This window comes from Vulpes vulpes, chromosome 2, assembly GCF_048418805.1.
Source record: "Vulpes vulpes isolate BD-2025 chromosome 2, VulVul3, whole genome shotgun sequence".
NCBI lineage: Eukaryota > Metazoa > Chordata > Mammalia > Carnivora > Canidae > Vulpes > Vulpes vulpes.
In genome coordinates, this window is record NC_132781.1 from 35003131 (window position 1) to 35030869 (window position 27739).

Here is a 27739-nt window from a genome sequence, read left to right on the forward strand (position 1 = left end):
GTTCCGATACGTAAAATAGAATGTCCACGCTATATAACAAAACACTTGAAGTTCCATATCCCCTGTTGGCTATTGTGTCTTCTAATAAAGTTTAGTCTGTGGTGTCTGTGTGTGTGTGTTTATATATATATTTATATATATATATATATATTTATTTATTTACTTAATATGTTTTTATCTAAACATTCTTAGTTTTTAACATCAAATGTGTAATAAAAACTTAAATAGATGTCTTTCCAAATACCCCCTCCAGCATTCATTTTATTGTTTATTCATTTGTAAAAAGCAAAGCTGAATTTGACATGTGGCCTGCATTTGTGAGAGAGAGAGAGAAATATATATATATATATTTATTTATTTATATAATATATAAATAGCTATTCGGCATGCAAAGAGTTTAGTGATTTCCCAAATTTGATTACAGAGTTCACACCAGCCCCGTGGATGGTCTGGTGATGTTCAATGCTAAAGAGCTGGGTTAGGGACTACATGATCCACCTCACTGGAGAGTTATCCTTGCTTCTCTGAGCTCACTGGCTGAATTTACTGGAAGAAATGAATGTTTTCTCAATTCTTGTTTTTATTTCTGTTGGGCTTTCTTGCTCCAGAGGCGAGGATTTTCTGGGAGCAGAACAGGCTCTGCCTGGCAGCAGCTCCAATGTGGTCTCTTGGGGACGTTGCCAGGTGAAGTGTGTCTCGTAATTGCCAGTCATAGGATGCAGATGGTGCCTGAGAGGCCGAGTCTTATACATGAGAGAGAGACTGGACATTGGGGACTGAGGGGAAGGACTTTGTACTGTATAAGAGAACCTGAATGATGACAGAGATGCTTTTGGTTGCATTTTCCCTCCTCTGGAAGGAAAAAAAACATTTTTTAATACCCATCAGGTGGCACTTAGCACATGACCTTCTCTGAAAGTCATCCCTCAGACCTCAGAACTGAGCAGTCAGCTCTACTCTCAGGGTGCACTTTGTGGCTTAGCTGAGCGCATGTCTCCGATAGTCTCACAGAATCTCCAGAAGCCAAAAGAGTGGGCCTCCTGCTCCCCAAACAAGATTTGCAGCTTCTCTTGCTAACTAAAGGCCAGGAACTCTAAGATGTACACAGAGCCCTCCCACCCCAGCAATGAGAATCTCCCCACAACCTTCCCTATGAGAGAGACCTCACCACCTGGCCCCTGAGAAAATCAATGATTATATTATCAAAACCTTTAAAGAACTCACATGAACTCTCCACTCCTGTCCCATCCATGCACATATCAAGAGATGTGAGATAACAGTGGACCCAGGTCCTGCAGCAAAAATTGCTTCTTAGATAATTGTGGGTTGTTTTTTTTTCCCTTGTCGTGGCCTCAACTGTAGGTCAGAAGGTGGATGCTCTCCAAGTGTGGGCACACACACGTGCACACACAGACGCACACACACATACACACACGCATACACCCTACCCTTTGAAATACCTTCCTGTGTTTCTGGTAGCGCAGGCCACCCACAGAGGTTAACACTGGATTAACATGGTCCTGGGGCTGTCCGGGGACATGGAAGTCATCCGTCAGTCCAGTTCTCTACAGTTCCCATTCCTGAATGATACTGTAAGGAAGCTTCCCGGGACAAGGAGAAGCTCTGAGAGTAGAGGAACTCGTTGGCGGCATTCAGGTGTGGAGAGGGGGGCTTCCTCTCACACACAGAGGGGAGGCCGCGCTCCCTCTGGAAGGAGGTGGTGGGCCCCCGCTCCCGGACCTGAGACTGGGAGAGCTGGTTGTAGACACTGAAGTGGCTGTTCCCTGGAGGCTGGGAGCTCGGAGCGGAGATCGCGGGCAGCCGAGGCATCATAGTGGTGGCGGTGAAGTGCGTTGGGAAGGACTGGTAAGGCACAGTCTCCATCGTCTGAACGCTGTAGCTTGTGTACGGTGAGACAGACGTCCACATGTTACAGCTCAGTGGGGGCGGGGGCAAGTCGTCCACTCCAGACACCCCAGTAATCTCAGGCCCTGAACCCGAATACATACAGGCTTCCCTCGGGGTCACCTCACTGCAGTAGGAGGGGCTCAACATCTGTTGGTCGTAGGGAGGAGGAGAGCGGAAATAATGATCCTCTCCCACTGCAGGGGGAGCTTCCAGATAGGATCGCTTGCAGGGTAAGTCCAGATGGCGGGCACTGTCTGCTGGAAGACAAAGAAACCTTCAGGACGAGCTATTTCCACCAGCCTGGGACCCATGATACCCCTCTAGGATGCCAAAACAATCCTGCATTGTCATTCGGGGCTTGCCCTGGACCCGTGTGGCCATGGCACTCCCAGAGTCATTTTAATCAGCTACAGCTTTTATAAGGTGGCAGCAGCCAAGAAGTGGTCAGAGTGTGGACCCTGCTCAAAGGCCACAGGGGACACCACATCAGTGGACACTGAGTGATGTGGTTACCCAAGCGGCATATAGCTTTCATCCTTTGCCACCCTGACTCTTGGGGCTGGGAAGAGGCCTTAATGTGCACTGGCATTCTTAGGCTGGGCCCACCCCAGCCAAGGAAAGTGGAGGCAATTGCCAGGCCAAACCAGGCCCAGAGGCCACATGTGTCTGAATTAGCCAGAAAATTAAAGCCACAATGTTTCTGCCTTAATCCTCAGCTCCCAGGAAGGCCTTAGCTAGCCAAAGCTACTCGCAGGCACGTTCCTGTTGCTTTTAGAAGAGGAAGTAAGCCCTACATGTGTTCAATGAAGTCCCAGCAGATTGTTATTATACAGATTCCAACATAACAGTGTTTACCAAATTAAGAAATGGAGCCGATAATAAGTAAAAGGTGACTTGTACTTTTAAGGCTAAGCTTATACTCTCTTTGGGGAAAGATGACATCAGCTGCCCCAAACCACATATGTGTGTCTTTCAATGTCCTCAACCATGACAACTTGACTGTCTGGAGTGGCACATCCTCCCCTGGGGCCCAGGGATGACCCAGGCCTGAGGACTTGGCAACCGCCCACTCAACAAATCTAAGAACACTTGTCCAATTGCTTCACTTGGCTTCCTTCCTTCTGTTTTCTCTAGGGATTCATCCTGAGAGCTGTGTGTGTGCACAGGGTGGAGGGACTGGGGAGATGAGTGGATGGAGTTTGAGGACCTACATTCACCTCTATCCTCTGCCCCACTGGAAGTTCTTTCCCTAAAGAGGAGGAACTTGCCTCTCTCTCTTACCAGCTCTCTCCTTATCCCTTACTCATCCCTCGTCTCTATCTTCTCTCCAAATTCCTTCTTTCTCTCAAGATCATGAAGCTCTTGGACTTGGAAAGTGGCCCAGTCACTCTAGGTCAGGAGTGAGCAAACTTCTGGAAAAGGCCAGATAGTAAATATTTTAGGCTCTGTGGGCCACAACGGAATCCGCTGCAGCCATTTGACCCTGCTGTTGTCACATGAAAGTGGACACAGATAATAGGTAAACAAATGTGTATGTCCGTGTTCCCATAAAACTCGACTTACGGATATTAAAATTTTGAAATTCATTTAATGTTACATATCATGAATCGTCATCATTTGTTTTTTTTTTTTCAACTATTAAAAAATTGTAAAAGCATTTATGACTCACAGGCCAAACAAAACCAGACAATAGCCTAGATTTGGATCAAGGGCCACAGTTTAGTGTCCCCTGCTCTAGGTCATTTGTTCTGATAGGACTGGAGCAGAGGATCCTCAGAGCTCCACCAGTTGCTCCCTAGGAGCTAGGTGGAGAGAACATTCTGGATTCTAAGGAAAAGCCTCCCAAACTCATTCCCAAGAGAATTTCAGGGGCCTTGAAAATTCTTCTAGTATAACACTATTTGTCTGTATTATAGATGGAGGAACCGAGACTGGTACCAGAGCACAGATGTTCCAGTTCCCAGCTCAGGGCTCCTCTTCTTCAAAGAAAAAGAAAACAGTTCTTTGCCTGTCTTCCTGGAACCCAATCTACACCCACAATAGCTTATTTCTATTCTCAAGAAGCCTCTGCAGATCCTGGTATGATGACGTGAGAAGCCTGTTTCCATGACTGGATCATCCCTGTTTTAGGATTGAGGTTGCTTTGATAACTGACAGCCCCAATCCGAAAACCTCTGGACTATGAAGGCTTCAGCCTCCCCCTATGCTTAGAGACAGAGCCCACCTGACTTTGGGTGATCTGCCCACACCTGGAGGCTCTGCAAGCAGTGGCTGTAAAGCAACACCTGGCACTGGAGAGGGGTGCCAACAGGGGGACTGGGAACATCAAGGACATGAGCTGTCTGTGAAGACTCTAAAGACTGCATTAAAATCAAGAATCAGGGCAGCCAGGGTGGCTCAGCGATTTAGCATCGCCTCCAGCTCAGGGTGTGATCCTGGAGACCCAGGATTGAGTCCCGCGTCAGGCTCCCTGCATGGAGCCTGCTTCTCCCTCTGCCTGTGTCTCTGCCTCTCTCTCTGTGTGTGTCTGTCATGGATAAATAAATAAAATCTTTAAAAATAAAATAAAATCAAGAATCAACATCCCTGCACTAAGCCTAGCCACGGTCCCTAACCCTCCAGGCTTGTTCTTCCACGCCACAAAATAACTAGGTGTGTGTGCGCGCGCGTGTGTGTATGCATGCACAGATGTGTGTTCACACACGTGTGCACCCATGCATGTTAGCAGGGATAGTGGAGAGCGTTTATAGGAAGAGCTTTATCCCTCGTTTGACCCTCTAGGGCTTCCGGACTAGGAGAGCGCTACCTCGTCTTTTCAGGCAGTGATAGAAGAGGCTGGAGTCCCTCTGGGCTGGGAAGGTGTTGAGGGGAAGGTCCTGTGGCTCAGCCGCAGCAAACTGCATGTGAGCCCCATTCTCATACTGGTAGTGCTGGAGCGCCTGGTGGGCACCATGCAGAGGGCTGACATCAGGCTTGGCGGAGAGCTGGGTGGAGACGAGCCTCTGTCTCATGATGCTTTTGGAGATCACAGGATATTCTTTGCTGGAGAAGTGGGGAGCACAGCGACAGGAAGACAGTAAAGATACTCGGAGGGTTCCCAGGTCTGTGTGTGGGAACTCAGGCTGAGCTCCTCCCCACCCCCACCCCAGGCCAGGCAGCCCCACCTCTGCAGCCGAGCCACGCGCAGGTCACTGTCGTCACTGCCCCGGAATCCCTTGGCAAAAGGGTTGTTCTCAATCTTCAGCTGTGTGATCTGTCAGGAGAGGACACGCAGAGTGGCTGGGGTAGAGGACTGGGCTGGCTTCTGGCCCCCCTCCCCCATCCCAGGCCCAAGTGGAACCTGCGGCAGGGTCTCGGGAAGTTGCCCACACCAGCCCTCGGCCAGCCCAGCCGGCAGTCTTGCTGGGTCCTCCTTGTGAGCAGCATTCACGTCTGGCTCCTTGCCGGCTTTCACCCACCCTACTTGCTACAGACCTTCTGACTGTCTCTCCTGTTCTCCTACCACCGTGCTGCCTGCGTGCCTGCAACAGCTTCCCATCTGTGTCACCCCATCCAGTGCATCTGCCACATCAGCTTCTGAGTGGTCATACTGAATGCAAATCTGACTCTTTTGCCTCAAATGTGCCATATCCTATGGCCCTTCCCCAATATCCCCAGCCCATCTTGCCAGTCTCAATGTGCATGATGTGAAAAGCCCCAAGAAGTGGAGCATGGTCAAAGGCGGAGAGACAGGGGAGAGTGGCCAGTGCAGGGATTGGAGGCCATCTGGAGTGGTCAGGCTGGGGAGGGGGTGTGGACCCCTCTGACCACAGCCTGGGAGGGGCTTCCAGAAGGCTCAGTCTCCTGGCTTCCACACAGCTGACAGTGCCCTGAGGCTCCTTTCCCCATTATTTCCCCTTTCTTGGCAGGCCCAGAATCTGATCTTCAAATCCCACCAGGGCAAAGAAAGTTATAGAACAAAATAGCCTAACATTCAAGCCACACTGAGGCAAGCTCCACACTCTTGGTTTTTACAGTTCTCAACTTTGTCCATTCCCCATAATTACTTCGCACTGGAGATTTGGGAGGCTGCTCTCTCTTCCTGCTCTTGAGTTGCTTTCTCAATGCTCTGAGGGACAATACAGGTATCCAGGGTGCCTCCAACTCACTGCATGGAGGCTTCCCTTCCTGCCTCATCTGTAGTGGCACAGAAATGCCAGGCAGGGTCAGTGGTGGGGGCCACGGAGGTGGCTGTACCTTGTGATTCTGGTAGGAGGTCACAGAGATGAAGGAAGTCTCTGGGAACACATGAGTGCAGAAGGCTGTGTTTTTGGAGCCGAAAGCATTGTTCTCATCAGCCTTCACGATGTGTAGCCGTGGCTGGTACTTGTGCATGGAGTTGAGGATGATCTGGAAGAGAAGGATCTCTTTCAGAGCTCCAGGTCCCCACCCTCTTGTCCCTGGTCTCAGTCAGCTGGCCTTGGGCTGGCTTTCACTCTCCTAAAAGCCCAGGCTCCAGGGCCTGACTTCTGGGACAGGCCAGAAAAGTGCTAATGCTCCCAAGTGAAGAAGCAGGCTCTTGGGCCCCAGTTCAGACCCGATGATCACCACTCAGCCTCTCTGCTCCAGACCTAATGCCTGGCCCCAAGACCTTCGTGATGGCACAAGTTGTTTCATGGCAGTAATGGAGAACGGAATAGTTTAAAAGCCCAAGTGACCTCAGCTCAGTGTAGCAGGTGGAATTCCAAACTGTATGCAAAAGTCCAGAGGAGGTCACGGACCTGCTGTATGGTCTCAGACAAATCACTGGACTTCTCTGAGCCTCCGTTTTCATATTTGTAAAATGTCATCCCAATATATAACTTATCTCCCTCAGGTTTCCTGCTCCAGCTGCCTCTTTTCCCTGCTCCTCCCACTCCTCTCTCTGCACTGCCTGCCCTGTGACCTGCCTTTCCTAGAGATACCTGCCAGGGTACCCAGAATGGGGGAGGAGCTGAGGAAAGTATCCCACTTTGGCTTTTTTCATGTGCCTCAACATTTGCAGAGGCCTGCTGCAGGGGTTCTGGGGAGACCTAGATACACCAGACTGAGCTGCCCTCAGACCTGCTAGAGGCAGCTCACAGCCTGGAGCCTCCATCATGGGCTAGAGTTCCAGGTGCCAACGTAGGAGAGAGCAAAGTTCTAGGAATAATGCCAGAGAAGGCCAGAGGCCCCACACACCCATGAATCCTTGAGGATGGCTGGGGCTAGGGAGGCACCCCACCAGGCAAGAAGAGCCCAGGAGGCCTGGCCTCGGAGGAGCTCCTGGAATAACACACAGTAGTTGCTGCTGCAAACCTGCTTCATTCGGCTGTGCCCCACGGTAGCGGCTGCATCATGTGCCATTAAAATGTATTTTTTATCGTTGACATTTGCCAGACGCCCTCCCCATTGGAGGCAGGACCAGGAATTTGGGGCATTTTATCAGCACCGCTGTTTTTGTTAACCCTTTGGCTCCTATCCTGGCGGGGCAAGGCTGGCCCTCCAGCCCCACTACTCTCTGAGCTCCTGTCTCTCCTCCCTTTCCTTCTAGGAGTGCCCTTTCCTGGCTAGTCCTGCTAGCTCCCACCCTTCCCAGTTCCCAGGGCCAGGTGTGGTGCAAGATGAAACCCCTGAGCGATCAGAGAGCCAGAAGAAGGGACAGGACCAGGCCCTTCCACGGCAAGCAAAGGCAGAAGCCTTAGTCTGGGAAGGCCCCATGTCTGGCATGCCCGCAGGACAGAGACAGCCCAGAGGGCTGACTCAGCTACAGAGTAGGTGCATCAGGAGCTGGGCTGTGGCCTCTGACCTTCCCTGGGCTCCTTGGTTTGGCTGGGTGATTCTATCCAGCAGGAGCTAGCTTCTCTGCCTCCTACAACTGGCCGTGCCCCCTTCAATCCCCAGTGACAAACCTCTGGACCCTCTCAGGGCAGGTACCCCAACCCCATGCCAGGTCCTGCAGCTGGGGACCCACTGCTCAACTGGGAGCCTGCCAGGTAAAAAATACTCAGAGTGGACACACAAGTTCTGCCTTGGGAGGCCTCAATGAACATCCATTTCCAGGAGGCTAGGGAGAGGGATGGGTCTTGGGAAACGCCTCCCAGGCCCTTTAGGTTACTCTGTCCCCCCTACACTGTCCCCCAGCTGCAGGACCTAGGTTCCCAGAAGACCTGAAAACTAAACACCTGGGAGGTGGCCTAGATGTCTCCAAAAGTCCCCAGAGTCCCACCTCTGGGCCTTTTCACATGCAGTTCCTTCTGCTTGATCTTCCTTTCCCATTCCCTCTCACCTCCTGGGGTTATCATCTCAAGGCCCAACTCTTCCATGAAGCCTTCCCAGATCACTAAGTCCTGTTCTGAACTCCTGATTCTGAAACTTCTTCCCCATGCATTGTCTACTAGGTGATTGGCTGCTTCCTACTGGCCTCCTGTTCTTCTTGTCCCTTCAATTAAATTATAAGCTCCTCAAGAGAAAGGGCAATATCTTTCACTCCTTCAGTACCTCTGGCCTCCTTTATCCCAAGACAGGAGCTAGTAGGTGCAAGGCAGGACTACAAGAGTGGGAAGACCTGGGCCATGACCACAAACCCTCTGTCCCTGACTCTCCTACCTTCCTTCGCTCAATAGAGACAAGGTGACCTCTAAGGCATTTTTTAGGTCAAAAATAGAGTTTAAACTTGAGCACAGGGATCCCTGGGTGGCACAGCGGTTTGGCACCTGCCTTTGGCCCAGGGCGCAATCCTGGAGACCCGGGATCGAATCCCACATCAGGCTCCCGGTGCATGGAGCCTGCTTCTCCCTCTGCCTGTTTTTCTGCCCCTCTCTCTCTCTCTCTATCATAAATAAATAAAAATTTAAAAAATAAATAAATAAACTTGAGCACAGACCACCTCTCTGTGAGCGCTTGTATGTTGCAGCTCCAGAGTGGCTGGACTAGCTCCTGTTCATGCCGGCTCTCCTAGGGCGGGGGGAGGGGGAGCACAGACAGTGGACTGAAGGGCCTCGGACAGATCCAGGCACCCGCACAGTGAAACTGAGCTGTCCCTTAAGGACACCTTTAGACAAGTGATGGCATCCTCTCCACTCCTCTGCCACCTGAGGAGTCCTGGGCTGTTATCAGTCTGACCAGAGCCCTGAGTATCATCAGCTGCCCTGCTCCTCACTGACACTCAACCTCCAGGTCTGGTCAGTGACCAAGTCCCGTGACTTCATCCTCAAGATAAAAAAAGCCTCTCTATTCCCACTATGCAGCCCTGATTCAGCCCCCCAGTCATCTCTCTCTGGGTTTAGGACCACCTCCCTCCTGTCTCTATCTACCTCCTCTCCATCGTCACATCCTACACATCAGATCAGGTCACTCTCTTGCTTAGAACCTTCCAGTTCATCCAGGAAGACCGATCACTGCTTGAGAGCAGGGCCTTTTGTAGTTCCTCCTCTTGCCTCCCCATTCCTGCCAGCATTTAAAGCTCACTAGATGTCTTATATTCATAATGCCACCTTTGATGGTTCCCTCTTGCCCTCTGGGCTAAAGGCCAAACTCCTTAGCCTATCAGACAAGGTTCTCCATTGACTGAAGTGGTGAGATTGCCAAACACACCTTCCAGGGGAGGGAACCAGACTGCCTGGCAGGAAAAACTGGAAAGAAAAAAAGTGCCAGACCTACAAGGGCAGGATGGAGCCACTGGGGGAGTGCAATCTCAGACACGGAGGAGTCAGGAAGGATCCAGAAGCAAGCTTCTATGGGTCTCTGCTCACCAGCTGCAAATCTTAAGCAAGCTCCTTCTCTCCATGCATTGGGGTCCCTATCTGTTAAGTGAAGCCTTCGATTAAGAAGTGGTCCCGGGATCCCTGGGTGGCACAGTGGTTTAGCGTCTGCCTTTGGCCCAGGGCGCGATCCTGGAGACCTGGGATCAAATCCCACGTCGGGCTCCTGGTGCATGGAGCCTGTTTCTCCCTCTGCCTGTGTCTCTGCTTCTCTCTCTCTCTGTGTGACTATCATAAATAAATAAAAATTTAATAAAAAAAAAAAAAAAAGAAGTGGTCCCAAACACCTCTCCTAACTCAGACAGTCTGGAACCTGGACAGGTGTCTGGAAGAAAGTCTCACTCATTGAACCAGTGCAAATTGAAACTGGTGCCTCAGCCCCAACAGCCCAGGAGAATGTGAAACCAACTCTGTGACTCACACCTGGCTTTACTCGGAAGTTCCTCAGGCGCCACATTAATCTCTTTTGCCAGAATCTTACATTTATATTTGTGGCAGAGGATGTTGGGCCAAATGGACCAGCCACGTCAACAAACCCCACTACATGACTGGTCCCATCATTGTTTTACAGAAATGGGATTCATTATGTTCTGGCTACAATTCAGAAGCCTGTTCTATTTTAACAACTGTGATAGCGCCAAACATCCATCTCCTCGAGAGATCACCATAGCGTGCTTGGTCAATGAGGTCCAGATTTATCTGTATTAGAATCACAGAACATTAGGACATGGAGAGGCAGACCTTAGAAATCATTCTAGTCCAACCTCTTAATTTACAGATGAAGAACAGGAGGCTTATAGTGGGAACGTGACTTGCCCAGGAACACATAGCTGGTTGGAGACAGAATCCTGAGAAGATTCCAGATGGCCTTGGAGAGAGCACACACTGCTCTCAACAACATGCTCAGAAATTAATGATAAAGTGTCAACCAAACTCTGTAAGAGTCAAGGATTCACCAGGCTCTAATGTCCATCACAGAACACAGTGTATCTGGATGCTAGCCACACAAGTGTGGCCAGTGTCCATTTTGTCATATATCAAAACCAGATTTTTCCCTTGTCTCATAATTTTACTTTCTAAGACTACCTTCATCATCCTTCTCTAGTCCTGCAAAGAGGTAAGGACAGACACAGGATCCACAGTTTACACAAAAAAGAAGAAAAAATTGAGACCCAGAAAGGTAAGCAATTGGCTGAAAGAATATCCAAACTAGAACTGAGTTGGGCAGCCCATTAGCCAACCCGCACGGCCTTGGCCAGATATGCCTAAGGCCTCACTCCCAGGGCAGCAACCAGGGCCCAGAAATCTTTCTGCCTCCTCTCACAGACACTGCATTGTTTACGGAGCATAGCCTATGTGCCAGGCCCTGTGCTGAGGAGCCTACACACATCAAATAATTACTCTTTACAGCAACCCTATAAAGTAGGCATTATTATGAGACACATCAAACACCTATGAGGGACTGTGGCTCAGGGAAGTGAAGGCATTTGCCCAACCTCAGACAGACAGTGGAAGGCGGGGCTAGAATTGGTACTAATTTCTGAGCCTGAGCTCATACATGTACCTGGCTGGGGAGCACCAGACATGATCTGGAGTTGGAGGGACATCGGCAAGGGTTCGGCATATTGTCAGGGCACAGCATATGCCCTGAGAAAAAGAGGAGAAAAGAGCGAGAGAGATCAGTAGCTCTGGATACCCCCTGACAAGTTGACAGAATAAGCTTTGGAGGGACGTCAGCCCCTGGCGGAGGACATGCCTTCTCTGTTTAAATACCACCCTCTTCAGCGGGTTCTCTCATTCACTTACTGCTTATCAGCATCCACTGTGCCAGACACAGTGCCAGGCACCAGGACCCAATGGGGATTTAAAACCTTGGGGTTTCCTATCAAGTGAGTAAGTCATGCAGGAATCCAAAACTCAAGCAAAAGTAAGTAGTGAGAAAATGTACTGGAACGAAGACTGCATTTGTCATAGTAATGAACAAGATGAAATACCTAACAGAAAATGTGTGGGTCCTTCTGAAGAACACTTGAATATACTTTGGAAAGACAAAAAGCAGACTTCAACAAAGAGAAAGGCATTCCTATCAATCCTCCCTAAGGAAATTTATAATATCAAGCAATTGTAATAAAAATACAAATCAGTTTCTTTTTCAATACTATAAGCTGATTCTAAAGCCCATATGAAAAAATAGATAAGCCTCGCCAAGAAAACTCTGCAAAAGTAGAGTGATGGGGGACCAGCCCTGCCAGACACGAAAACCTATCGTGAAGTTTCAATAGTTAAGGCCCTGGCACATGAACAGACACAAATTCACATGGGGATTTAGTGCAGAGAAATAAGGCATCCTAAGCCAGGAGGAAAGAGAACTGGTCAATGATTGGTGTCAGGACAACTGGATAGCTCTTTAGGAAAAAAAAAAAAAAAGTTGGATTCACACCTCATATTGAATGCCAGAATAAATTCCAAAAGGATCAATGGTTTAAATGTAAAAATAAATCCATAAAATACTAGAAGAAAACATAAGAAATTTTCCTTATAAGTAAAGAAGGGTAAGGACATTCAATTGCTCAAAATCCAGGCAAATGACAAACAGGGAAAACATACGAGCAACTCCTATCACATACAGAGGCTAAATCTTCCTAATGTATACAAGCTCCTAGAATTGATAAGTGTTCCAAAATCTGAGAGAAAAATGAGCAATTGATAAGGACAGAAGTTCACAGAAGGGGAAAAAGATGCTAACTTCACTTATTATAAAGGAAATACAAATTGAAACTACAACCGGTATCTACAGTTTGCCGATCAGCCGGGCAGAAGTCCACAAGGTCTCTTCCACCTGTTGGTGAGGCTACAGTAGCTGTGGTGGGAATACACATCAGTACACTCCAAGGGAAGGCAAAACCACAAGCCACAATGCCAAATATCCCTTTGAGCAAGCAACTCGTCACGATCATGTCAAAGATCTTTCACACAGGCGTAAAATGATATAACACACAAGTGTAGCTGAAAGAGCAAACATTGGCCTCTTAATTTCTCCAATAAGGACAAGCTACATAATTTATGGAACAATTGCATGATGAGATTCTATGTGGCCATAAGACAAGGAATTAGAGGAAGCTCTACAGGAACGGGATGATCTCCATTTTATACTGTTGACAAAGAAAGGTGCAAAAAGCATTTATAGTATGCTATCTTTTGTGTATAAGAGAAAGGATCTGAGATTCTGTACTCTGCTTGTCTATGCAAAAAGAAATGCCAAAACGAAAGTAGTAACAGTGGTTTCTGGTGGCAGGGATTAGAAGAAACTGGTGGATAGGGAACCAGAGGAGAAAAATGGTTCATTACACACATTTTTATTTATTCCTTGATTTATTTTTAAATCATGTGACTGTATTTCTTATTCAAAACCAAATTTTATTAATAAGGATAAAATTCCAGGAGCTCTGAGTGATGCAGTCAGTTAAGCATCCGATTCTTGGTTTCAGCTCAGGTTGTGATCTTAGGATGCTGGGATCAAGCCCCAGGTCGGGCTCTGCACTCAGAGGGGAGTCTGCCTAGGATTCTCTCTCCCTCTTCCTCTGCCCCTCCCCTCTAAAATAAATTAACAAATCGTTAAAAAAATAAAATTCTAACTGTGGTATGTCCCAGGACAGAAAGGTGATCTGAGAGCATGTAAGGGGGGCCCTGAACTGTTGCCCCAAAGAAGTGACATTTGAGCTTGGACCCCAAGGCTCAGGGGTAACTAACTAGGTGAAGAGCATGTGGTCTCAGGAGGAAGTGGCACACTGAGGGGACTGTGCCACTTGGTGACCAAAGAGCTGCGGCCCATGCACCCAGCCTGGAGCTAAATCAGCCTCTGGAACAGTTACTCACTATGTCGGAAATCATAATCTGGTCTTCCACCCCAGCGATCTGGGAGCCCTGGGACACAAGAGGTGGTAAAGGCCATCTCTCTGCTCACAAGAACACATGCACAGACACAGAGACACACCCCACTGCAGCCATCTGCTCCCTGCCTCCAGATGAGGAGAAAAGACCCAGCCATCTCCCTGTCCTGCTGGAGGCAGCAGGCCCTACCTACTCAATCTCCTGAAGCAGCTTCTCTTACTATGTCACCATTCCTGGGCCCAGGACCCTGCCAGGAGTGGGAGGGGGTGCAAGTAGGAGGCAAGAGGTGGGCAGGCTCTGTGGGCAGCAGAATAGGAGTGGAGCTGAACTGAGGCCCTAGTCTGAGGGGTCCCTGTTCCCTATACGGGGGACCGACTACCAAGCCCAAGCCCTCGCCAGGACCCTGGACCCTTCTCCCCGGGGGAAGGCTGCAAATGAAAGGCAACAGCTAAAACCCCCAAGATACTATGAGACCAAAGGGGAAAGACCAAAGGTCATTTGCCTGAGAAAGTTCCTCGAGGTCTGGGAGATTTTAGGGAAAACTGAAACTGTGGAGGTGAACAGTGCAGGAGGGGCTTGTTTGGGGCAGACTCATATTAGGAGCTGGCTCTTTCCCAGGCTCCTGCCCTGAGAAGCCGGGCAGGGTGATGAGGAGCTCAGCACTTCGCTCAGTGCAGGCCAACGAGCAGAAAGCCATGGTCCACATGGCTTATCTAGGAACATCCAGTTCATGCTCCACAGCCCTTGCTTGTATGGCCAAAAGCTGCTCCCTCTCCAGTAATGTTCCAAATAGTTGAAGATGTGACAGCTCAAGCCCTGTGTACAGAAGGACAGGTGGAGAAGCCAAAAGAATTCTGTACTGGACACAGGTGTATGTCCAAGAGGGCTCTTTTCCTCCCAGCCCCTGAGACAATCACCTTGTCTCTGAGTCCTGCCACCATTCACGGTGTGCTATAACCAATAAGCTGCTCATGTTGGGTGGATGCAGCGATAGAGGAAAAGAAAGATGCTCTGCATCCCAACCCTCTAGAGAGCAAGCTGGATTAGTAGGAGAAATATCCCTATTGCCAAGGAGACATGAGCTCCAGGCAGGATGGCAAGTGGAGCCAGGGGCACCACAACATCATGAGCCCCTCAAGCAGCCCCACTGGCTCAGATTCAAGACTATATGCAGGATTACTGCCAACCCCTACAGACTCCAGTAGAGCCATCACAGAGGCAAGCCAGGCTGCAAAAATCTGTTGGGCTACCAAGCCCAGGTCTCTCACTTCTTGAAAAAGGCCAGGTTTTCAACCACCTGAGTCCCACCCCTGCCACTTACTGCCAAGGTCAGGGTTGGGGGCGGTAGGAGAGTCCTCTGAGGCATCCCTGCAGCTGGGAATCATGACAGCAAGCTATGCATCCAAACTTCTCACCAGAACTTTGATCCTTAGGTAATTTTGGCCACTCACTCAAGGATCCAGCTCTGGCCAAGCTCTCTGCTCACCCCAGTGGTCTGTCCCATGGGGTCCATGTGTGTAGCTGTGGGCAGAGAGGTGCCTGCCAACTAGGTTCCTGAAATCCCACCATAAAGACCCTTGCTAACCTTCCCACGTTAATGCCATGGCCTAGGCAAGCAGAGGAGGCCAGGTAGGAGCCAAATGGGAGCAAAGTCTCCACCAGGAGAGTGCCCGGTAAGAGGCCCTTCTGTCCCTCCATGAAAAGGCTCTGAGCTCTGGGAGAAGGGCTTGGCCAACCCTTCCCATTAGATTGGTGGCTTGTCTCCACCCCCAGGGAAAGGTTAGGGCTGCACCTTTCTGCCACACACCCGATAGCACCTGCCTGTCTTGCAGGGCAAAACCTGTGCTCCTTGCAAAATGGAAAAGGAGGGAGTTAATTATGTTAATTAAGCTTTCTCCTAGTTGCTTGGTTATAGATTACTAACTCAGAATAGAACCAAACGGACTCTGAGGAAAGGAGAACTAAGAGTTGCTTGTCTTATATGCCAATCAATCAGAAATGACCATTGCTAGCATTTTCCATGAGGAACTATGATTCACAGAATTCTGATCTGCACACAGCACCCCAGAAATAGATTCCAGGTATAAAAGAGGCACGTACCTGCACACTCCCCACCCGTTTCCCCTACCACCATCTGCACCCTGAGTGTTACGTGTACAGCCTGGGCAACTGCATCCAGCAGGCTCTATGGCACCCGTGCTCCACCACACCCCACCCTATCCTTTCAGAGTAATGGTGGGTAGTGGAGACAGGCAGGGCCTGTGCCCTGGCGGATAATATCAGGTCCCCAGGCTTCAGTTTGCCACACACTTGAGCTAAAAATTTCCACATAAAATGCTTTTTGTGGGCCTGCCAGAGCCAGATGGGGAAAGAATGAGGCTCAGCAGCCTGGATGGGGCGTCAGCAGCAGCATCCCTGGGGCTTCAGAGTCTCTCCTGTAAGAGCCAGGTCCCAGGCATGGCCAGGAAGGAACTGCCACAGGAGCCAGAGCGAGGCCTTCCCTTCCAGAGGGCAGGGACTGCCAGGCCGGGCAGACGGCACAGGCCAGAGAAAGGCTTCAGAGCTCATCAGTGACTCTTTCCCAAGAAAGTTAGCTTGTCTTAGGCTCCAGTAAGGCCAAATTTGGGGAAACTGAAGCTGAGAGATTTGATCCATCATCATCATCCTTGTCATAGCTGCCATTTATTTAGAGCCTCTCATGGGCATAGTACTTCATGCATATTCTCTTAGTTAATTCTTGCAACCATGAAAGTTTTCTAGATGAGGAAACTAAGGCTCATAGAGGCCAAGAAATTTTCCCAAAGTGGGGGATCCCTGGGTGGCTCAGGGGTTCCCCAGTTTAGCGCCTGCGTTTGGCCCAGGGCATGATCCTGGGGTCCCGGGATCGAGTCCCACGTCGGGCTCCTGGCATGGAGCCTGCTTCTCCCTCTGCCTGTGTCTCTGCCTCTCTCTCTCTCTCTCTCTCTCTCTGTCTATCATAAATAAATAAATAAATCTTTAAAAAAAAAGAAAGAAAGAAAGAAAGAAAGAAAGAAAGAAAGAAAGAAAGAAAGAAATTTGCCCAAAGTTACCCAGCCAGCAAGTGTGAGGGGAAGGATGTACAGCTGTGGGACTCGGACCCCCTGCTCCTTCCAGTCCAGCCCGGCAAGTGCAAAAGCCTGGAGCTGGATCTCCAGAGTGGATTCTCCATATCTCCACCCCGACCCAGCACCCACCCTCAATCCCCCACCCTGCGCCCAGCGATGCACCAGGACTGGCTCTCAAGGTCAGGCAGGCTCTCTCTTACATGGCCAAAGGGGTCCAGGTGGTTGTTTGTGAGCTTCAGCTTCTGGAAGGAGACCAGCTGCCGCATCCAGTGGGCCCCAGTGGCAGGAGAATCGGGGTGGACATAGAGCCGTCCTGGCATGGCAGGCTCAGCCTTCCCTGCCACCATCCTGCCAACAGAGCAAACAGAACCATGGCGGTTGATTACTCTGGGTTCTGGAAAAGCCCCAGATTCCCTATCCCCTCTGAGAGCAAATCCCCATAAACCTGAAGGAAAAAAAATCACTGCTCATCCTATACTCTCAATTTAGGACTTTGTGAGTAGGCATGAGGGTCAGAGGAGAGAGTGCTGAGGAGCAGCAGCAATTCCGAACCTCTTTTGTCTCATCGCAGTAGAAAGGGAAAGGGAAGTTACAGACAAATGTGATTCTTTACTTCAAAGAATGAGGCTCATCACAAATATACATATTGTGGGGAGATTCAGGCACTGCTGTGTACGTGTTATAGTTTCATTTTTAAAATGTTATGTTATATTATTCTCAGAGGACCTAGACAACTTTTAAATTGCTTGTCCCCAATACAGTGCTTGCCCCCAAAGAAATTAATTGGGAAGTATCCCCTCAGCCAGAGCCTGCTCAGAATGATCAAGCAATCCAAAGAGAGAAGAAATAGACACATGGCCCTGGGCAGGACCTGGCCCCTGAATCCTGCCTCCTCAGACCAGTCCCTGCTGATCCTACCACTCACCCACTGTGGAGCCCACATCCTGACTAGCGGCTAATTTGTTCAGCCCCTCTCTCTCCTTGGGTGCTGTCTGGGGCTCTGGGGACAGCCAGGGTACTAAGGGGATGGCCTTAGGAAAAGTAGCCCCGTATTTATTTACCCTGCCCTAGTTTTGCCCTACAACCCATTTGTTTTCCCCAGCCCCTTGCCAAAGGGTCCCATCATCCAACCAGCACACAGCTGCCCCTCACTCTGGATCAACAGCTGAAAAGGACGGCTCACAGCCAGACAATGAAGATAAGGAAAAGCAGCAAAGAGACCAGGCACCTATATAATAACCATCCAGTATCATAGTCCCCCAAGGAAATGGCTCCCATCCTCATCCCCAGTGCAGCACGACCAGAGCCTAGAACCATCCAGTGTTGGTGACTGTCACACCATGCATAGTCTCCAATCCTGCCTGTCCACAGCTGCAGGGAGAGAACAGACCCTTGAAAGCCACAACCCCTCAAACCCTGCAGTTTGTTTCCAGTCCTGGCCCCACCTGCAGCAGATGTGCAGACATTTGTCCACCCCTCAGCCCCTGCAGGCTCGGTTCCCAAGCCTGGGGTATGTGCAATCATTTGAACTAACTGGTGGGTTCCTGGACCAAACATCAGGTGGGGAATGTGTGTGGTGATGACAGACAGTTGAGAGAAGACAGGGGATGTGAGGGTCCCAGGTTCTTACCATTTGTTGTCACAGAACTTGTAGCGGTGGTCATCCGCAGGGACGATGTCAATCAGCAGGATGTACTTGGTCTTGGGGTTCATGCCTGTGACTTTTACCTTGTAGCTGGGGAACATCCTCCTGAGGGAAGCCAAGGTGTGAGGCAGAGGCACAAAGAACCAGGAGAGATGGCACACAGGGGTGAGGGGACAGAGGCCTTAAGAGACACTGGCCTCGGGGCACCTGGGTGGCTCAGTCAGTTAAGTATCTGCCTCCAGCTCAGGGCATGATCCCAGGGTCTGGGATCCAGCCCCTGCATCAGGCTCCCTGCTCAGAGGAGAGTCTGCTTCGCCCTCTGCCTCTTCTGTCCCTTCTGCTTGTGCTCTGTGGCTCTCTCTCTCTCTCTCTCTCTCTGTCAAATAATAAATAAAAATCTTTAGAGAGAGAGACTGGCCCCAATCAGAACTGTGTGAGCTGGGTAAGGCACTCCCCTCTGGTAGGGCCTCAGTCTCCCCCTACACAAAGGAAGGGCCACACCAGCTGTATAGCTGTGTACCCAGGAGCTGTGTCTAGGAAGAGGGCTTACATGACTTCTGCAATGCAATTCCCTCTCCCCTATTATCCTCTAATATTTAGGCCTACTGGCTATGAGTAGCTAAAGCATAGAAACCCCCAGGGTCATGAGAGAGGATTTCAACACCAACCTGACTGCTGAATTTCCCTCCTGTCCTTTGCCAGTCCCTACACAACTAAAGTTCTGGGGTGCCATTACAGGAATCAGAGCAAAAGACCTCGCAATCCCTATCAGCAGCTTCTGTAATCAATGGGGTGTCTCCTCTGGGCCTTGTCTTTATGGAAGACCTCAGGCCTCAAACCGACACACAGGAAAACAGGAGAGTGTGGCTGGGTCTCTGGATTCTTTTGGTGTGTTTAGCAAGAGTGTTTAACTGTGCGAAGACCTCACCTGGGCCCATGCACAGTAACTGGGGTACCACAGGAAGTCAGCTCAGGAGCCTCACGGAGAAAAGCACAGATTCTAGAACTATGGTGCCATGGGCCACTGACAAGTTGTGAGGAGTTGGGCAACTTGTATGGATCTCTTTGTGTGTGCCTTGGTTTTCTTATCTCTAAAATGGGGATATTACTACCTATCTCATATAGGTTGGTGTGTAAGATTAACAGAGTCCATTTGTGACTCTTACCACTGGCCCCCACTGCACTCCTTCCTCTGTGAACCAGTGGATGACCTTCCTCTGTGAAAATTGACTTATCAAAAAGCAGGAAGTTATCCAGTTTCCACAGACCATGCTAAGACTGTCCAGGACCTGAAGCTCAGTGAATGTTCTAGAGAAGGGCTTCCCCAGCACCCACAGCTGTATAATAGCATGTACATCTCCCTGCAGGGGCACAGCCCTGCCCCCCTGGTCACCAGGTCCCTGACACTGGACTTCCCCAGAGGGCAGACAGAAGTTCCTCACAATTCTCCTCAGACACCCCAACCCATTCCTAGCTTAATCTCCTACAGAGGTGTTTCCCCAAGAAAGAGGCAGGATCCAAACCTAACTGAAGACACTAAAGCCTCAGGAGCTAAACTCCCCTCTCCCCCCCAAGCTGGAACAAAGCCCAACCAGTCCACATCCTCTGCCTCCTCACTAAACCGAGAGACTGTAAGGGGGAACCTCAAGAGAAGCTGTCCTGGACATCTCAAATAGATGACTGAAGCCCCCCATTTTGTCAACAGGGGTACTAGCTTACCCAGACAGGAAGGGCTTCCAGACGGGAGGCCTCAATAGGCCTCCACAAGCCAGCCGACCCTGCAGCAAGCCCAGGCCAGGACTCTGAGGTGGGGGATTCAGTTCTCTCCCTGGCCCAGCCCCAGTCTGGTCACCCTCTCTCTTGTGGGAGGAAAGGCCCAGGAGAGCACTGCAGTGGGCCAGGGATGTGGGAGGTGTGCAGCCATGTGTATGCACAAGCCCGTGTCCTTGAGTACACAGTGGAGTGCGCATGTGTGCATGTGTGCGTGCCTGGAGGGAGGAGGGAAGTTCTAGCTGCAAGTCTAGGGACTTATAAACCGTGTGGAAGAATTTGTCTCAGATGTCAATTGAAAGCATTTTCAAATGTCCACCCCACCCCCTCTTCAGGAATGGGGGAAGTGAGAGCGCTCAGGAACCCAATCCTGCCTCCTGCTCACCAGCCCCTGCCCGGCCTGGGGGCACGGCTGGAGCCTGCACCACCCTCTCTCCTGGCCCAGCCTCTCCCCTGATAGGCCTAAAGCTGGAGCCAGGGAAGGCCACAGCTGCCTCACCTCCCCTCCTCCCTGGGGGAAGGCCAAGAATCCTGTCCCCCCCACCCCAGGCCACCATTTTGTAACTGCTACAGAAACTGCCACAAAATGGGGCGGCCCTGGCTGTGTTTGGCTGACCTGGCACCAGTGCCCTGCACTTAGCCTGTTTCTCCTGTAATAACTCCAGGTGGCAATAGCAGAGGGCGGGCGTGGCTGCCCCCCAGGCGAGGATCTACAAAGAGGGTCCAGGAGAAAGTGGCTCCTTGCCACTGGAATAGTCCTCATAACCTAGGCTGGAGGATGGAGGACCTTCACCTTCTCCTACTCCCTACTCCACTTCATCTCTGCAGCTCAGGGGGCCAGGCTGGTATTTAGAAGGCCCATAAGCAGCCTGTGTTCAGCTCCCCAAGGCAGGGAACCGGTGTCCTGTGGTTTGGCTTCTCTTAGAAGCTGACTATGGACCAGATTCCTGACTGAAAGCCCCCAGAGGGAGGTTTTGCCAAGAGCTGGGGAAGGGAAGGAAGGCGTCTCCTGGCCTCTGCCTCCCCTGCCTACCAAGTCCCCTCTTCCTAGAGCAGCAGCCCTTAGAAGCAGGGAGGGGGATGGGATATCTGGTCTGAAAGCGGAGTTCCGAGAAGTCCACTGCTCCAGGCTGAAGACTCATGCTGAGCAAGCTCCACTGCCTTCCCAGGAATAGGTATCTCCCTCTTCACTAGGGCCCAGTTTGGTGGCTGCTCTGAGAAGAGCCAGACAACAGCCTTGGCCCTGGGCACTATTATTTCCCCATCGCCTGGGGCTCCAGCGGAAGGAAGGGCACACCCGTGTGGGCGAAAGGCTGGGTGTGCAGGGGAAGCACACGGTCCACCCAGCCGGAGCTAAACCTCCTGCTGCGGGCTGAAGGCATCTGCGCAGGGTGCCAGGGGTGGCTAGCAGTGGAGCCCGGAGACCCAGCACGGGGGCGTGCACCAGGTGGGCAGGACTCTCGCCAGACGCGAAGCTGGGTGCAGGCGCTGTGACATCCTCGGGCTCCCCTACACTGTGAAGGCCCACTCTACGGAAACAGATGACAGGATGGGGTGCGAGGACATAAATGCCCCCTTAAGCCTCCGTCTGCGGGGGCAATGAACGCCTCCCTGGGTCGGGGAGGGAGGGCCAGGAAGACAGGGGATGACTCTGAGCCGCCGGGCGCCCCCTCTGCCCCGCCGCCAGCGCTGGCCGGAATCCCCGACACCCGAAGGCCCCCGAGTCCCGCGCCCTCAAGCCCCCTCCCCCGCCGCGCCTGCGCCCCGCGAGCCTTGGTCTGCGCCCCGGGCGCCCCCTCGGGGCTCGGGCCCCGCGGGCACAGAGGCGCTCCCGGCACACGCGGAAACGGCCCCGCCGGGGAGTAAACAAGCCGCCCGCCCGCCGCCCGGCAGGAGATGAAAGCCGGGGTTTCTCCTCTGATCATGAAACAGGCTCTGAAAGGGTGCGGGCTGGAGCCTTTATCTGCTTCATACTCGGAAATGGTTTTAGAATGAACTGCTAAGATAAGCTTCCTTGGACGTTTCTCGGCGGCGTGGGAGGCTTGCGGGGCGCGGGGCAAGGGATTCGGGGCCTTGGGATTTGGCAACAACCCCTTAAATGCTCGCTCGCTGCTGAGAGGGGACGTGCGAGTTCAGCTGGGCTAGAGAGCCACAGGGGCTCCCGGCTCCCCGGCCAAGTGTGGCCCTAGCCAAATTCCTGGCCTTGACCTACAAGCCCCCAACCCATCCAGAAGGGGGGGGGGGGGTGCGGAGAGTAAGTGGGACCTAGCGGACCAGCCAGATTCTCTCCACCTAGCCAGGCCCCCAAGCCAAGCCCCGCGGCAGCAGGACTTTCTCTGGGGGCCTAGGAAGCCCAGGAGCAGCTAATGTGCCTTCCCTTAAACGAAGCCACAAAACCAAACCGAAGGGGTGAGAAGTCTGGAGAGGGGCGCTTCCAGGGAGGCGGGGAGTGGTGGTGGTGGGGGGGAGGCACACAAGACGATTCTGTTCTTTTTCCTTATCTGGTGGTGCTTTGATTGGGGGTATTCGTTTTGTAAAAGTCTATAGAGCTGGACAGTTAAGATATGTTCATTTTTATGCAGAAATGTTCCACTTCAATAAAATGGACATTGAAAATTAGCCCTGTGTATATATCAGGCACACACATACATGATGTATACACCAGCGGTAGAGCCCAGAGCCTGAAAGGAATGGTTTGCAGGCAAAGGATGGGGGTCCGCAGAAGGGTCCACCCTTCTTTCTATCCCTAGTGTCTGGGAATCTTGAGATTTCTGAGCATGTTGGGAAGAGTCTAGGGCCCATCAACCAAGGCTCAGTTTGCTGGAGGAGGGGGCGCTGTGTTGTTGGTGCTGTCTAGAGACCTGAGACCGACCAAACCTTCTAGGGCCAAATGATTTCTGAGAGCAACGGCAAAACTTCAAAATGTATTCCCACTTTACACACACACACAAAGTTTTCTAATTCACTCAAAGCATTTTTAAGAAATATTTTCCCTGAGGTGGGGGGGCAGGAGTGAGAGTGTGTGGAATGGATGCTGTTTTGGAAGATCACTTGCTTCTCAGATTTTTTTTTTTAAAGACACTTCCTTCTGATAGACTTTTGCTTTCAGAAAATACTTTAGAAAGAGATCAAAGGACTCTCTCCCCAATCCACTTTCCCAGTGTCTTCAACCCTTACTTGTCTTATCACCCACGCCACTGGGCTCTGACGCTCTGTATACAGAGCGAGGGCAATTGGCTTTGAAGCCCGGGATTAAGCTGGGCCAAATCCTTGCCTCAGAATAACAAACAATACAGGTTCAACAGGAGTTCTCATCGGTAGTTCATTTTTCAAACGCAAATTCACTGTCACTAACACAAGCAACATTGAACTCAACAGGCTATGAAGGCTGATAGTGGAGATTTATCTGGTGGCAAAGCCATGACCTAGGAGTAGAGCAGTCAAACGGTTAGGAAATTTTCATTTTTGGGAGGTTTATATTTAAATTTTTGTGGAGCTCACTTTTATCTATGTTTGGGAGCAAATGCAGTTTCTCACATGTATCAGGCTTGGCGGGGATATGAAGGAGGTAGAGAGGGGAGGGGTCTGCTCTGTGGAGTAAATGGCTGAAAACTTGTGCATGCAGGAGACTGAGAGGGGCAGAAACTGGCTGGGAAAATTCTGGCCCATTTTACACCTGACATCAGGAGTTACTAAGGGTTCAGAAATTGATGTCTCCCGATGTGATTGGCCTTTTCTTCCCTAGATCAAGTGGTTTGAGAATCCAAAGCCCCTATCCGATGAAGGAGACTATTCTCCTTTGGGCTTCAGATCTCTGAGGGCTTAAGGCAAGAGGCTTATGACCCAAAGATGCACTAGTATGAGAACATTCCAGTTCCCCTTCTCCAGGGCCTGCCTCTCCTTCACCCTACGGCAATGACCATGCCCTGACCAGCCAGGGTCCCTAGGGCAGTGCAACATTGAATGGCCTTGAAAATAAGCAACGAGGGGAATTTCTCAAAGTTGGGTTTTCATTCTGGGGGTGGATCATCATCTGCTTGGCTTGTGTAGACTGGCACCTGCCCGATCTTGCTTCTATCTCTAAGAGCCAAGTGTCTTCCCTTCTCTAGGGTCAGGTTATGTTCTCGTGGTTCCCCTCCAGCTGAAGCAGTCTAGGAATTTGTGATTCAAGGTTCAGGAGAAGGGTCCGGGCCATCTGCTGAGACACGCAGGTGTTCCAGGAAGGGTGCCGATAGAGACACAAATAAGAGAACTGGGAATCCACAGGATGTGGAAGAGCCATGAGCCCAGCACAGCACCCCTGAGGCTGCCCATGCAAGGGAGGCAGTGAAGGGGGAGGGGTCCACGGGGGGGGGGGAGGGGTCAGAGCCACCAATGTGGTCTCTGAGGTCAGCAAGCAGCTAAGCAGGAGGGAAGAAGGCCTGTGAGGACGACGGGGAGGAGCGATGAGGCTAATGACTTTCTTAAGGACTAGACCTGGTGCAAGAATCACTGTCTGCCAGAGAAATGAAAGAGTGTGAGGAAACCATAATTGGTCAACTTCATCGCAGCCATTTAAAAATTATTATCCTCATTCCCTGAGGCCCATCTCTAAGCTTCCACTAGGATCAGGCACAAACATCTGCCTGAAGCTAGTCACCTCTGGAAGTGTGTGTGTGTGTGTGTGTGTGTGTGTTGGGGGAAGGGAAGGAGGAGGACCCAATCAGATGCAGGAAACCCCACAGAGGAGAATCAAAAATACCTTTTGTTTTAAATGGCAGAGGCTGGGCAAGCCCCAAGAACATGCTGGCCATTTATTTTCAAAAGACAAGGTTATTTCTGCTGCCTTAAAGGGGAAATTCTGGATCTTTCTCTTTCTTCTTTCCTTCCCTCCACCTCAGCAGTCACAAGAAATCAATTCCCCCTCTTCACACCTATAATCCACTCAACAATTTACCATACATAGCTCATGTGACCCCTGGTATGAGTCTCACAGTAACCAAGAAACGAAGGATGGCAAGTAAGTCTACAGTCACCAGCTGTTTTACCCAACACTACCAAGCCACAGGAAGTTTAGAGACTTGCCCAAGTGCACTCAGGTAGGAGGAGGCAAGGCTTGTGACACCTGGCTCCCCACTGTCCTCGAGAGGACTATTCCAAGTGGCATCCTCTACCAGGTTGCCCTAGTGCATCCTCTTTCCCCATCTCCCAAATGCAGCAAATTCAGGCCCTAATATTCCCCTGCTTGTTCTCCTGATAGAGGCTCCAGGTAGCCTTGCCATCTGCCTGGGTAGGGTGGCCAAGCACCCAGACCTTTACCCCCAACAAGACAAAGAAAACCTTGCAAGGCCTGCCAGAGAGCAGACTAGAGGAGCCACACTACACACTGCAAACTACCAGCTTTTTGTTTCTTTAGAACAGCACACCGTTCTCTGAGCGGTTCAGCACGACTTCTTTAAAAAGTAGAAGAAAAATGCTGAGTGGATGCCAGGCATTTCTCTCATTTCAATTAATTTTAGCTAGCATTTATGGCAGGCTTACATGTGCCAGGAGCCTTGCTAGGTGCTTTGCATACAACTGTATGTATTATTTTGCAGAGGGGGACGAGGAGAGGGCAGAGATCCAAGCACCTTGCTGGATGGAAGCCGCTGAGTGGAGCTGGAAGCCGCTGAGGTCTGACTCCTCATCCCTGGCCCTTGATGCTTCACCACTTTACTCCTTGGAAAACCCTATTATGGGCCCACAGCCAGGCCAGGGGACAATTTCACACCTCCTTGTCCCCCAGGGACCAAAATCAAATGTGAGTAAGTGGGGCGGGTGCGGTTCCTACACCTGAACTTTCCAGTGTCTCTGCCCACAGCAGTTCTCCTCCACTGAATAATGCTGGTCTGGTCCTTCCTGCCCCACAGGAGACTCCTGGCCCCCCCATCGAATCTCTCTGGTCTTGCCCCCTCTGCATCTCTCTCCTCTCACGCCCTCCTCCAGGCTCTCTCCCACAGACACCAGTGCATTTTAAAGATGTTTCCACTTTATAAATCATCATGTCTGGCAGCCACCCGAGAGCTGCTCCCTAAACAACACACACAGGGCCCAGCGGTGCCCTCTCCTTGGCTGAGGGGGGGCACTGGCAAAGAGGAGCAGCACCCATGGGATGAGAGATCTGGGGTTCATGCTGCCCCAGAAAAGTCATGGAAATAGGGAAACTTGGTCAAGTCCCCTTCCTCCATCTATTGAGGGTCATCTCCGGATCCCTAGTCAATGCAATCCTGAGAAACTAGGCAGGTTCTCAAAAGAATGAGGACAAAGCAGCCCCCCAGGGGGCTGATAGTGCTGGAACTGGGACCTCTTAGGATGTGGGGATCCTTATTTGCATTTTATTTGCATAGTGCTGCCCTCCCATCCTTCCATCCCCCTCGGCTTCCTAGAGGAGGATCCCCCTGGGGAAGTTCTGCTGCAGCCCAGTTGCCAAACGTGGTAGGGGCTAAGGCCAGAGCAGCCAAGGGGATGCCTGTGGCTCCCTTGGCTGAAGCCGGAGAGGACTGTTAAGGAAGCTCCTGAGGATCCCCATCGCTCCCACCAGTCATCTTCCATCCCCCAAGTAAATGTCCCAGCGCTGACCTGCCCGCCTTGGTGATGATCATCTCGGTGCCCGCCTCGTGAAACTTCTTCCAGAGCTCCTTCTCATGCAGGCCCACCTTGATGTTCTCGATGGTCTAGGGATGAGAGGGAAAGGGGACTTACGTCCACCTGGGCCACAGCTCTACCCGGGGCCTCAGGACAAGAGCACAGACCCAAGGAGCTATAATCAGTACTGCCAGCCCCAGGACCCCATGCCTGAAGGTTTCGTTTCATAAAATTACACCATACCCCTGACGAATTTTTCAAAATCTAATCAGGAGCCGAAACCCTCTCCTTCGGAGCTGCACCTATCTATGGTGGTCCGCAGAGGACACATACTGACCTTGCCAGGGTAGATGACACACGACACAAATATCAACACTCCACGTGCGGGAGGTAGCCTTGCGGACAGACACACAGACCCAGGAAGGACACACATCCCCGCGACCAGACCCACGCAGGCCGAGGGCCCGCACAGACGGATTCGGTTCATTGGGACCGCCAGGTTGTCCCCGTGTCCCTCTCCGCCCCGACCCCGCGGCGGCCCCCGCTCGCACTGGCTGGGATCCGTCCTTGCCCCCCGTGCCAGGCTCTCGCCCCTGCCCTCTCGGCGTAGTCGGAGCTGGACACTCGGCCGGGACTCGCCCCGCGGCCACCAGCGTCCCCACCCCCGCCGGTCCCCGAGTAGCCCCAAGGGCGCGAAGCAGAAGAGGGACGGAAGGCGGAGAGCGGGAGCCCCGTCCCCGCGGAGCAGAACGCTCAGTCCGGGACGCAGCCAGATCCCGGGGCAGCGAGCCTTGCTCTCGTCGGGGAGGCCTGGCAGACTCGGGCGGCCCTGCAGACAGACCGACGACCCCGGCCTCTGCCCGACGGCCAGGGGTCCCTACCTGCTCTGCGGCGGCGGCGGCGGCGGCGTCGGCGCCCGGGCCCGGGGGGCTGCCGAGCGCGGCTCCGCTGAGGCCCGGCGCAGCCAGCGCGGGCTCGGGGGCGTTGGCGGCGTTGGAAGCGCTGGCCTCGCCGAGCGCGGAGCCCGGGGCCCGGAAGGCCTCCTCGCTCTCCGACAGGCCCTTATCCTGCAGCAT

General features: G+C 51.6%; 1 protein-coding gene across 1 annotated transcript; it reads right to left on the reverse strand.

Moving 5' to 3' along the window:
* TBX4 (T-box transcription factor 4) lies at positions 1-27739 on the reverse strand. The gene is made up of 8 exons (XM_025996243.2): positions 27545-27739; positions 26658-26752; positions 18276-18395; positions 16846-16993; positions 6145-6297; positions 5073-5161; positions 4715-4950; positions 1-2165 (listed from the first exon to the last, which is right to left on the reverse strand). Exons 1-8 carry the CDS (start codon positions 27737-27739, stop codon positions 1546-1548), a joined length of 1656 nt encoding a protein of 551 aa, XP_025852028.1. The 3' UTR covers positions 1-1545.